Genomic DNA, 13,810 nt, shown 5'->3' on the forward strand with positions numbered 1-13,810 from the left:
ATTTATAAATTGGCATAACTTGGTGCAAAATGCATGCCCATCACACAGACCCTTGTTTGCCTATAGATAATATCATTTAAAGAAAAAATATGATTTAGAATGAACCATATGGAGTCAATAACAAAATTGAATTGTGACTGTTCACCACATCCAAATCTAAAATATATCTAATGGCATCAATCCCTTTTTCTTCCAAAATATTGGAATATAATGCGCTCACATCAAGAGTGAGAATGTAAGATTATGTAATTCCTCAATCAATTGGGAGGAGTCCTTGAGATATGCTGGTAGTTCCATCACATATTGTTGAAGATATAGATCAATATAGTGTGAGAGATGACTGGTAATTGCACCAAGGCCCAAAATTATTGGCGACCCAGTGGTTTCTTAAGATTTTTGGGAATCTTTGGCAGATAATAAAATGTCGTAAGTGTATATTCTTTGATCAATAGAAAATCTTTCTCTTTCTTATTCAGTTTGTATTAGATTAATATACTCTTTAAAATAGCTAACAGAAGGGTCAGAAGGTAAAATTTCATAGTAATTAATATCAGATAAAATATGTACTGCTTCAGCAATATAATCCATATGATTTAAAATGACTGTTTCCCTGCCCCCTCCCCTCCCCCTTATCAGCTGGTCTAATCACTAGTGTTGAGCGGCATAGGCCATATTCGAATTCGCGAATATTCGCGAATATATGGACGAATATTCGCGAATATTCGCATATTCGTAATATTCTCGTTGTATTTTCGCATATGTAAATATTCGCGTGTGCGAAAATTAGCATATGCGAAAATTCGCACATGCGAAAATTCGCACGCCGGTCTCACACAGTAGTATTAGAGCCTTCTTTACACCACACAAGCTGGAAGCAGAGAGGGATGATCACTGTGATGTGTACTGTGAAAAAAAAAAAAAAAAAAAAAAAAACGAATATTCGTAATTACGAATATATCGCGCTATATTTGTGAATATTCGCAAATTCGCGAATATGCGATATTCGCGAATAAAATTCGAATTGCGAATATTCGCGAGCAACACTACTAATCACCAACTCCTAATTATTTTTTAAAGAATTTAGACCAGAACGTTCAGATTTCGAAAAGGTTAAAACATTTATTAGGGAGGATGGGAGTTTCGTTTTCTAAAATCGTTACCATACCATAGCATAGAACGTCTCTAAAAAATTCCCCCGATAAGTCAGGGGATGAAAAGAAGATTTCGGCTGTAGGTAGGTTTTTTTCAATCCAAGAAAAGAGAAAAACCTCTGAGAAATGAGAATGAGTTTGGATTTTTACCATCGGGTAGCGATACTGCTGTAACAACTTCAGATGTTCCTGTACTTAAAGCTAAAATCTTCTTTTTATCACCTGACTTTTCGGGGGAATTTTTTAGAGACGTTTTATGCTATGGTTTGTAACGATTTTAGAAAAATCTCCCCATCCCCCTAATAAAAATTTTGACCTTTCGAAATCAGAATGTTCTGGTCTAAATTCTCTAAAAATTAATCAGTAGTTGGGGATTAGACCAGATACAAACTGCGATATCTTTGGAATTATTGAATAAGAAAGGGAAAGATTTTCTATTGATCAAAGAATATACACTTCCGACATTTTATTATTTGCCAAAGATTCCCAAAAATCTTAAGAAACCACCGGGTCGTCCAATAATTTCGGGCCTTGGTGCAATTACCAGTCATCTCTCACACTATATTGATCTATATCTTCAACAGTATGTGATGGAACTACCACCATATCTCAAGGACTCTTCCCAATTGATTGAGGAATTACATAATCTTACATTAGATCGCACTGAATGTTTCTTTCTCACATTTGATGTGAGCGCATTATATTCCAATATTTTGGAAGAAAAAGGAATTGATGCCATTAGATATTTTTTAGATTTGGATGATTTTATGAGTGGCGAACAGTCACAATTTATTATTTACTCCATACGGTTCATTCTATATCATAATATTTTTTCTTTTAATGATATAATCTATAGGCAATAGAGGGGCTGTGTGATGGGCATTCGCTTCGCACCTAGTTATGCCATTTTATATATGGGTTTGTTCGAGAGCTTGTTCATCGCACCGTCCCATTGGATGTCTGATCATATTTTGCACTATAAACGATTCATAGACGATCTGTTCTTCATTTGGAAAGGATCTGAGGAGGAAGCCCTATCTTTTATATCACACCTGAATCATAATGATTGAAGTCTTGTTTTTACACCCAATATATCTAAAGAGAGTATTGTATTTTTGGATCTGGAAGTTTTCTTTGGCATTGATGAAAATATCTGCAGTAAAACGCATTTAAGAGTGTAGAGGTAAATAGTTTTTTAGGGTATGACAGTTGTCACTACTCCAAGTGGTTAAATAATATACCATACAGTATCAAAGATTGCAAAATAACTGTACCTCTGATAACGACTATAAAATCCAATCAAAAGTTCTGTGTAATCGATTCATAGAGAAAGGGAAATGTTCTATATAAAGGAACATTTGGATTGTTCAACTTCATATGTAATTTATCTACTTACGTGTAAATGCGTCATGCAGTATATAGGAAGTACTGTCCAAATGGCTCGTTCTCGTATGAATAAACATAGATATAATATTGCTAATAAATTCATGCTGCATAGTGCATCCCGACACATCTGACTAGTTCATAATAACAAAACAGACTGTTTACAACGTTGCCTTATAGAGAGTATTTCCGAATCCTGCCCGAATAGATATCAGAGGCTGATAAATCGTATCTTATTGGATTTTTAAACTGAATTGTTTATGGCCAGAGGGTCTTAATGAAACTATTGAGGAAACAACTGTGTAATAATATTTTAAATAAGTTATGTAATGTTGTTCCATTTTTTTATTGTAATATATTGTATTCATTTAGTGACGTAATTCCCGATTGACCTTTCACCTGTTACTTCACTTCCCTTTTCCCTATTTAATATGCCTATTGATTGTCATTTGATCAAGTCTGAAGAAAGGATCTGACCGATCCTGAAACGCGTTACATGAAATAAATCGATATATTTTTGTTAACTTATGTACATTCCTTTGTTGTGGCAGTGCTCCGATATAACCCTTACATGCAGTATCTTTGATACTTACCTGTTTGTTCTATTATTGCCCGCCTGTTAGTGTGGGGTAAGGGGGAGCGGCAGCCTTGTTTGCTTTTTTGTTTTCCTGCTGATTGAAGATCACTACTATCACCACCATGGTTGGAGCTGAGCAATAAAGGACATACCTTCTTATTTACCGTATTGAGAGTTGAGCCTCGTACCTGCACAACAGTATCTGGTGAGTTGCTTCCTATCTGCAGAGTGTTGTCCTCATCTGGATTAGTTGATCCTTCACATTGGAGCGCCTCATGGTGTTTTTTGTTTCAGACATGTGAACATGGCCTAATACTGCAAATGGGTGTCATATAGGGTACACTACACTTGGGAACACTTTCTGTAAACCAGAGTGAAATTTCTGCTGGTACATAAAATAGGGCTAACCACAATTTACATGGACTGCTAACCCTAATCTCTGCCTGCACAATCGCACTAACATATGGACCAGAGGCAATCCACTACCATGTTGGTTCCAGTAGGAAAGAGTGTGGTGAGACTATACATTTAATTTGATTAATTCCATATAATGTCTGTTATTAACCAGTGTCTATGCTAATTTCTTTTTTTAATGAAGGTGTGGGATGAACGACTAGCCAAGTCCGCAGAGTCATGGGCCAACCAGTGCAAATGGGACCATGGACCTAGTCAGCTGATGCGCTATGTGGGGCAGAATCTTTCCATCCATTCTGGAAGGTAATAATTTGGCCAGAACTTCAGAGAGATTCGTATAAGGAGATATTTTTATTATACCCAGCCATATAGCTTTTTGTATGTGTATTTTAAAGATCCTGGACGCCAATATAACATTGGCATCATGCTATGCTATAGGCTAGGATAGGCTATGCTCAGTTATATCATACACCCCAATAGTCGTGCATAAGAGGATACATGGTGACAATGAATACAAGAGTTAACCAGCATTCAAGACCATTTATAGGCCCTGAACAGATGCCCAGACTGGTGATAATCTTTACTTCCCTCTTATAATTATTGTGTTGACCTCCCTATCAAATCTATGAAAGAGGAAGTACCCCGATTAGCAATTTAGGTCTAACTAGAGAACCGTAAGTTTCGGTTATTTCCCTGTTCCTCAAGGTCAACTACTACCATAAAAGTGCCACACCTGTGCACAGGTTAGGACTGGTATTGCATCTTTGCTCCTTAAAGGGGTATTCCAGTAAAAGCATATTTTTTTTCATATCAACTGACTCCAGAAAGTTAAACAGATTTGTAAATTACTTCTATTAAAAAATCTTCATCCTTCCAGTACTTATCAGCTGCTTAAGTTGAGTTGTTCTTTTCTGTCTTACAACAGTGCTCTCTGCTGACACCTCTGTTTGTCTCAGGAACTGTCCAGAGTAGGAGCTATTTCCCATAGAAACCTTTCATACTCTGGACAGTTCCTGACATGGACAGAGGTGTCAGAGAGCAGAGAGCACTGAGAAATATGGTCAGACAGAAATTGACAATTCAACTTCAGCAGCTGATAAGTACTGGAAGGATGAATTTTTTTAATAGAAGTAATTTACAAACCTGTTAAACTTTTTCCAGCCAGTTTATATGAAACTCATGTCCATGAACTTTATCTGGTAGCGCTGTTCAGGATGAAACACTGATGATGTCACAGGTAAAATCTCATGGGGGATTTTAAATGGGTATTCCAGGAATTTTTTTATTTGACTATGCTACAGGGGCTGTAAAGTAAGTGTAGTTCATAATATAGTGTCTGTACCTGTGTGTGACAGTTTTCTCACAATTCTTCTGTCATCAGCGCCCCAATATTTAATTTTAACAGCATACAAAATTACTCATGTCTGAGGATTTCCCAGGTTGCAGTGCATTGAGACCTGACATCACTAGTCAGCTGATCAGAGGGAGCCTGTCCTGCTTCAATTGTGCGACAGTTGTAGGCCCCCTGGTTAGAAAACACTGTGTTTCAATGGGTGGGGTGGCTGATGTGTGGAAGGAAGGAAAGTGACCTTATACTTGCAAGCATGGAATGTGGGGTGTGTAGTTTAGAGAACAAAATCCAACAGGAAATACCCAGTTCTGGCAGGTAAGTACTAAAATCACCTTATGGTGGATAAGGCATTTCCCCCTAAATCAAAGATTCTATTTATCTATATATTTTATTTATATATTGTATAAAAGCTGGATAACAACCAACAAGTGTCACCCAGCTTTACCTAAATGGCATCCTACTCAGTTATATAGTCCATGCCCCCTGCTTTGTCAGGAGTGTAGGAAAGCCGGGTGACAGACAACTTTTATTCTCACCCAGTTTTTTCAGGAATAGATTTTTCTGGGAAACAGCATAAAGAAGTTATCCATTTCTGCAAGGAAATAAATGGAGGACTTGGGCTGCATAGTGGGTGGCTAAAAAATAGAAAACAAGTGATACTTACCTGTCTTATACCACAGTGCTGCTGTTCTAATGTTACCCGATCCTCGCTGATCCTGATAACATCTTGACATACAGGAAATGACTGCTTGGCCAAACCATGGCCAGTGATTGGCGGAGCGGGCATTTCCTTTTTGTTGAGACGTCATTAGGAAGCACCTGTCAGCAGGGATCGGCAATGTCAGAACAGGGTATGTGGCAGGTCAGTATTGCTAATTCTTTTTCTTTTTACGCTAGCATAAGCACTTAAAATGTAATCTGTTTCCCAACTAAATCACTTGCTGGGAAAGCCAGGTATAAATGAGTATAGTTACCATTACAGCCGTCACTGAGGTTGTCACCCAGCTTTCCTAGACTCTTGACAAAGCAGGGGACCTAGCATTGTATATGAAGAAGATTGTCAATTAGGAAAAGCTGGGTAACCCATTTAATAGCGGCTATGTTGATTTTAATTCCACTTTTCTGGACAAAGATATAACTTAAAATCTATAAATAAATAGAACTTTCTATTTAAAGGGGAAATGCCCTTTAAATCCACCACAAGATCATACCTATGACATCATCGGTATTCCTTCCAACCAGTCCTCCCTGTGTAAGTAAATAGAGATAAGCAAACAGTGATCAGAGCAGGGTGGCAGATGTAGGACTGTGCAGCTATCCATAGACGACAGAGCTGGTGGATGATGGGGTTTATCAGCCTTAGTCTTAGGGTCATTCCATAAAACCCTGCTTACTCATAACGCCCAGCTAATCTCACTTTAGAGACACCTTGCTATCAATGCTATATAGCAATAGTCTTCAATCTGTGGCACCCCAGCTGTTGTGAAACTACAACTCCCACTATGCAGTAACAAGCTGCGTCTGTCAGTGTATGCTGAGAGTTGTAGTTTCACAACAGTTGGGTCTTCCTTGGCATTTTTATCGAGAAGGGATTTAACTTTATAATGATCTGTTATAGATTTTGCATTGGGGCCAAAGAGCTTCAGTTGACACCTCTGCCATCTTGTATGGATTTGTCTTGCAGGTATAGATCTATAGTAGATCTGGTGAAGGCATGGTATGACGAGCGGCAGCATTACTCCTTTCCTTACCCGCGAGAGTGTAATCCCAGCTGTCCTAGTAAATGCAGTGGCTCGGTCTGCAGTCACTATACACAGGTATGCTACACATATACCACTCCACTCTTCTTACTAAAAGTCCGAAAACGGGATGGCACTTTGCTTTAAAGTGTACCTGTTGTTTGCAAAAACATTTTATATAATATACAGGTAAAACTCGAAAAATGTGAATATCGTCCAAAGCTAATTTTTAGTAATGCAACTTAAAAGGTGAAACTAATATATGAGAGAGACTCATTACTGGCAAAGCAAGATAGTTCAATTGTTATGATTATGGCTTACAGCTCATGAAAACTCCAAATCCCCAATATATGATATGATTTGGGGAGCCATGTCATCTGCTGGTTTTGGTCCATTGTGCTTCATTAAATTTGGTGTCTCTAGAGGAAGAAATACAGTGGGGCAAAAAAGTATTTAGTCAGCCACCAATTGTGCAAGTTCTCCCACTTAAAAAGATGAGAGGCCTGTAATTTTCAGGTATACCTCAACTATGAGAGACATAATGAGAAACAAATGCATAAACTCACATTGTCACATAGATTTTTTAAGAATTTATTTGCAAATTATGGTGGAAAACAAGTATTTGGTCAATAACAAAAAAGTTCATTTCTATACTTTGTTATATACCCTTTGTTGGCAATGACAGAGGTCAAATGTTTTCTGTAAGTCTTCACAAGGTTTTTCACACACTGTTACTGGTATTTTGGCCTATTCCTCCATGCAGATCTTCTCTAGAGCAGTGATGTTTTTTGGCTGTTGCTGGGCAACACGGACTTTCAACTCCCTCCAAAGGTTTTCTTTGGGGTTGAGATCTGGAGGCTGGCTAGGCCACTCCAGGACCTTGAAATGCTTCTTATGAAGCCACTCCTTCATTCCCTGGGTGGTGTGTTTGGGATCATTGTCATGCTGAAAGACCCAGCCACATTTTATCTTCAATGCCCTTGCTGATGCAAGGAGGTTTGCACTCAAAATCTCACGATACATTGCCCCATTCATTCTTTCCTTTACACAGATCAGTCATCCTGGTTGCTTTGCAGAAAACAGCCCCAAAGCATGATGTTTCCACCCCCATGCTTCACAGTAGGTATGGTGTTCTTTGGATGCAACTCAGCATTCATTCTCATCCAAACACGACGAGTTGAGTTTTTACCAAAATGTTTGATTTCATCTGACCATATGACATTCTCCCAATCCTCTTCTGGATTATCCAAATGCTCTCTAGCAAACTTCAGACGGGCCCGGACATGTACTGGCTTAAGCAGGGGGACACGTCTGGCACTGCATGATTTGAGTCCCTGGCGGCATAGTGTGTTACTGATGGTAGCCTTTGTTACTTTGGTCCCATCTCTCTGCAGGTCCTTCACTAGGTCCCCCCCCCCATATGGTTCTGGGATTTTTGCTCACTGTTGTTGTGATCTTTTTGAAACCACGGGGTGAGATCTTAGGTGGAGCCCCAGATCGAGAGAGATTATCAGTGGTCTTGTATGTCTTCCATTTTCTAATAATTGCTCCCACTATTGATCTCTTCACACCAAGCTGCTTGCATATTCAGTCTTCCCAGCCTTGTGCAGCTCTACAATTTTGTTTCTGGTGTCCTTCGACAGCTCTTTGGTCTTGGCCATAGTGGAGTTTGGAGCGTGACTGTTTGAGGTAGTGGACAGGTGTCTTTTATACTGATAAGTTCAAACAGTTGCCATTAATACAGGTAACAAGTGGAGGACAGAGGAGACTCTTAAAGAAGAAGTTACAGGTCTGTGAGAGCCAGAAATCTTGCTTGTTTGTAGGTGACCAAATACTTATTTTCCACCATAATTTGCAAATAAATTCTTTAAAAATCAGACAATGTGATTTTATGGATTTTTTTTCTCATTATGTCTCTCATAGTTGAGGTATACCTGTGATGAAAATTATAGGCCTCTCATCTTTTTAAGTGGGAGAACTTGCACAATTGGTGGCTGACTAAATACTTTTTTGCCCCACTGTACCTTTGGTGACTGCCATTTTCTAAATTGGCTGTCAAATGTTGCAGGTACGGATTTTACAAACTCCTCAAAACTACAATTTCCTTTCATAAAGGAACGTAAACATTTGCGCTTCCACTACTCCTCAGTTGTGCAGAGATATGACACAGTTGAGAGTAGTAGTACCCACCATAATCTAGCTACTTAGACCTGTGTCTTCCAACCAGGGTGCCTCCAGCTGTTGCAAAACTATAACTCCCAGCATGCCCGGACAGCCAAAGGCTGTCCGGGCATGCAGGGAGTTGTAGTTTTGCAACAGCTGGAGGTACCCTGGTTGGGAAACCGTGTCCCAGACTCTCGGAATTGCCTGAAATTTCTTGTAATATTCTTCTCATTTTGGTACAGGAGCCTGACAATACTTTCTAGTAACTTGACTGCCCGCGGCCTCCCCTTCCCCGTCTCTGGCACCTCAGCCGCCATCTGCAGGCAGTTAAATATTTTTCCATAGACGGTTTTCCTTCGTCCGATCTTACAGTCAGATATTTATTTTCTAGGGAAGGATGGCTTCCTCTCACATTTCACTTTCCCTTCAGCACAGAAGTGTTAAGTGACAGCTGGCAATCCCTGTAGAAACACAGATGGTTTTTTATCTGGGGGTCTCGGTGCATCCTGTGCTTCTGTTGAAGTAGTTTGCCGATAGCGGGACTGAAAATGGAGAAAACACACGTTGGCTGTGATTCAATGCAGTGAATCCACAGCATGGCAGGACACATGGGCATTCTAGATTAAAAGGGGGGTATCCAGGATTAGTAAAAATGTCTGTTTCTCAGGAAAAGTGACACTTTTTTCTACGGGCTGTGTATGGTATTGCAACTCATTGGAGTGTTGGTATTGCCACATTTAAAGGGGTATTCCAGGATTTTTTTTTCATTTGACTATGCTACAGTTAGTGTAGTTCCTAATATAGTGTCTATACCTATGTTTCATGGTGGTCTCGCAATTCTTCTGTGATTTTTGCCCCAAAATTCATTTTTATCAGCATACAAATTGACTGTCATTTTCCCAGGTTGCAGTGCGGCCTGAGACATTACATCACTAGTCAGGTGATCAGAGGGAGCCCGTTTTTGCCTCAATAGGTGAAGCAACTGCTGGGTGGGAGGAAGATCATTCTGTTTTTGCAACAGTTAAAGGTACCCTGGTCAGAAAACACTGGTCTATTACATTGAAGGGATCACAGGTGTGTTTCAATGGGTGGGGTGGCTGATGTGTGGGAGGGAAAAAAGTGACCTCCCACTTACAAACAAGGAATCATGGGATTTGTTGTTTAAGGGAACAAACTCCAACAAGAAATAGGCAGTTCACAAAAAGCCAGCCTCAGTGTTATGGTAATCTCACAACATAGCCATTTAGCCCCAAGACAAGCACAGATTCTTCCTGTCCATTACTGTCTGGCAGGTACGTACTAGAATCACCAGATAACCCCTTTAAAGTGTACTTGTCACTTAAAAAATATTTTGGCATGTTCTAGAGACGTATCCAAAGTCTTGATTAATCAGGGTCTGAACACTTAGCTAGATAAAGCTTGGAGAAAAGCACAAGTGACTGGGACAATCCTATAGACATACATTATACATTTGTCTCACTTAGAACACTTGATCATATCTAGTTTTAGTGTTTGGTCACGATCCAGGCACCTAAACCCCGACTGAGCAAAAATTTTGATGGTCTCTACAACATGTCAAAAGTTTGTTAAATTGACAGTGCCTATTTGATCCAGTACTCACAGAACCAGGCCAACTCCAGTCCTGTGAACTAGAGAAAAATTGTGGAATAGTGGGAAAAACAGAGACATGGGTGAATGATAGCTTTGACTGGGTGGTTAACATACAGGGTTATAGTCTATTTAGAAAGGATTGGAAAAAACTGAAAGAGGGAGGAGTTTGCTTTATGTAAAGTCCTGTCTTAGGCTAGGTTCACACCACGTTTTGTTAACTAGGGTTCCCGTATACGGCTGGGAGGAGGGGGCGGGGCTTAATCGCGGCGCCCGCACTCAGCCGTATTCGGTTCACTCCGGTCGGCTCATAGACATGCATTAAATACGGTTCCCGAATACGGCTGAGTGCGGGCGCCGCGATTAAGCCCCGCCCCCCTCCTCCCAGCCGTATACGGGAACCGTAGTTAACAAAACGTGGTGTGAACCCAGACTTAGGCTGTTTCCACTTGTTTTATTTTTCTTTGTTTTGTTGACCTGAAAAAATGCCCTAGAAAACTGCCCTGATTTTTTACTCTCCCAAGATGCAGTTTGTGTGGTGTTTTTTTTTTAAGTGGGGTTTAGTCATGGTGTTTTTTTCATTGGCTTTTTTTCCCACTGCGTTTTTATCATGACAAGTCATGTAACTCAAGGATATCTTTTGAAAAAAGGGGGGGAAAAGGCCAATGCTAAATCCGCATTTATTTCTCCCATAGACTTCTATAGGAGAGAAATGCCAAGATTTTGTCCAAAAAATGCCAAAGTCTCAACATGCTGTGAATTTAGAAAACTGCTACTAAGCCTAAAACTACGGAAAAACGCCAAAGATGAGTGAAAAAATGCCAAAGTTTCATAATTTCATCTTGACTCTTATCTAACATCTTATCGTAGCGTTTTTCGTCACCCAAAAAAACACAATTTGTGGCATTTTTGCCACACAAAAAAAAACTGTGGAAACCTAGCCTAAAGGCAGATATAGGTGAGGCAAATAGTAATGTGGAGTCATTATGGGTAAAAATATATGGAGATAAATAATAAAATTCTGATGGGGGTTTGCTGTCCGCCAAATATAAAGGAAGCTGCAGAAGATCAATTATTGAGGCAAATATACAAGGCAGCAAATCACAATCAGGGGGTTATTATGGGGGACTTTACTATCTCAATATAATCTGGGAGACTGAAACCTGTAAATCTCATAAAGGAAACAGGATTCTGGCTATATCTAAAGATAATCATCTGTCCCAAATGGTGCAGCACCCGACCAGAGGGGGCGCCCTACTGGACTTAATATTAACCAACAGACCTGGCAGAATAACTAATGTGCAGGACAGGGGGCACCTAGGATATGGTGATCATAATATAATACAATGTAACTTGTTGTTCAATAAGGGCTATGTTCACATCACGGAATGTCCGTTCTGTGCGGACTCCGCACAAAGAAATTTTGATGCACAGAGTAGCAGTATCCCATTGAATTCAATGGGACTCTGCTGCAGCTGAATTTCGGATATTTTAACATGTGAACGTAGCCTTAGAGGAGCCAAAAGAACAACAAACTTTAGGAAGGTAAAGTTTGATAAGCTCAATGAAGCCCTTATCACTATAATTGGGATAATGTCCTCAACAGCAAGAGTATGGACACTAATGGGGTATTTTAAAAAAACATCTTCAATTCTCACAGTGAGAGGTACGGAACAGGATGAATGTGGATGAATACAAATGTAAAGGGGGCAATAATTGACAAAAAAAAAGCAGTTACACTACTAAAACAGGAAGGCAGTGAAGGAGCATTAAAAAGCTATAGAGAAAAAATGTTATATGTTAAAAACAGAGAAAAGCAGCAAAGATGGAGACACAAAGACTTATTGCCAAAGAGAGTAAAACTACCCCCAAAATGTATATATGGTAAATAGTAAAAAAAAAAAAAAGGTTAAAATAAAAACCTTCGCCCTTCAAAAAAGTAGTGAGCAATTATAGACAAATCACCAGGTCCAGGTGGCATTCACCCCACGTTCTAAGGGAGTTTAAGGGGTATTCCACTGGTAAATTTCTTCATTTTTTTTTTTTTTTAATTAAATGGTGTCAGAAAGTTAAACAGATTTGTAAATTACTTCAATTTAAAAATCTTAATCCTTGCAGTACTTATTAGCTGCTGTATACTACAGAGGAAATTATTTTCTTTTTGAATTTCCTTTCTGTTTGACCACAGTGCTCTCTGCTGACATCTCTGTCCATTTTAGGAACTGTACAGTGTAGGAGCACATCCCCATAGCAAACCTATCCTGCTCTGGACAGTTCCTAAAATGGATAGAGGTGTCAGCAGAGAGCACTGTGGTCAAACAGAAAGGAAGTTCAAAAAGAAAATAACTTCCTGTGGAGTATACAGCAGCTGATAAGTACTGGAAGGATTAAGGTGTATATTGGTAATTCACCAATATACAAACTTCTATTTGGTTTTTAAATAGAAGTAATTTACAAATCTGTTTAACTTTCAAAGTGGATTTGAAGGGTCTTCATATTAGAAATACCCCATAAAAGACCCCATTATAAAACCTACACCCCCCAAAGTATTCAAAATGACATTCAGTAAGTGTATTAACCCTTTAGGTGTTTCACAGGAATAGCAGCAAAGTGAAGGAGAAAATTCAAAATCTTCATTTTTTACACTCGCATGTTCTTGTAGACCCAATTTTTGAATTTTTGCAAGGGGTAAAAAGGAGAAAATTTTTACTTGTATTTGAAACCCAATTTCTCACGAGTAAGCACATACCTCATATGTCTATGTTAATTGTTCGGCAGGCGCAGTAGAGGGCTGTCACGATGCCGGGTGGCAGGTAGTGGATCCTCTGTGCCAGAGAGGGATGGCGAGGACCGCGCTAGTGGACCGGTTCTAAGCCACTACAGGTTTTCACCAGAGCCCGCCGCAAAGCGGGATGGTCTTGCTGCGGCGGTAGTGACCAGGTCGTATCCACTAGCAACGGCTCACCTCTCTGACTGCTGAAGATAGGCGCGGTACAAGGGAGTAGGCAGAAGCAAGGTCGGACGTAGCAGAAGGTCGGGGGCAGGCGGCAAGGATCGTAGTCAGGGGCAACGGCAGGAGGTCAGGAACACGGACTAGGAACAGACAAGGGAACGCTTTCACTAGGCACAAGTGCAACAAGATCCGGCAAGGGAGTGCAAGGGAAGTGAGGTAATATAGGGAAGTGCACAGGTGATTACCAATTAAGCTAATTGGGAAGATTGGACCAGGCACCATCATTGGTGCACTGGCCCTTTAAATCGCAGAGACCCGGCGCGCGCGCGCCCTAGGGAGCGGGGCCGCGCGCGCCGGGACAGAACCGAGGGAGAGCGAGTCAGGTACGGGGGCCGGGGTGCGCATCGCGAGCGGGCGCTATCCGCATCGCGAATCGCATCCCGGCTGAAGGCGGGACCGCAGCGCACCCGG

The 13,810-nt window shown here is 40.3% G+C and overlaps 1 protein-coding gene across 3 annotated transcripts in view; it reads left to right on the top strand.

The window, feature by feature from the left end:
* The window catches only part of R3HDML (R3H domain containing like), a 100,477-nt gene that overhangs the window by 59,613 nt on the left and 27,054 nt on the right, over positions 1–13,810 (top strand). For all 3 annotated transcript variants that reach the window (XM_056547923.1, XM_056547924.1, XM_056547922.1), the window contains exons 3-4: positions 3,710–3,828; positions 6,561–6,693. In XM_056547923.1, coding sequence (XP_056403898.1) covers positions 3,710–3,828; positions 6,561–6,693 — 252 coding nt within the window. The remainder of the gene's footprint in view (positions 1–3,709; positions 3,829–6,560; positions 6,694–13,810) is intronic.

Source organism: Hyla sarda, chromosome 12 (genome assembly GCF_029499605.1).
Source record: "Hyla sarda isolate aHylSar1 chromosome 12, aHylSar1.hap1, whole genome shotgun sequence".
Classification (NCBI taxonomy): Eukaryota; Metazoa; Chordata; class Amphibia; order Anura; family Hylidae; genus Hyla; species Hyla sarda.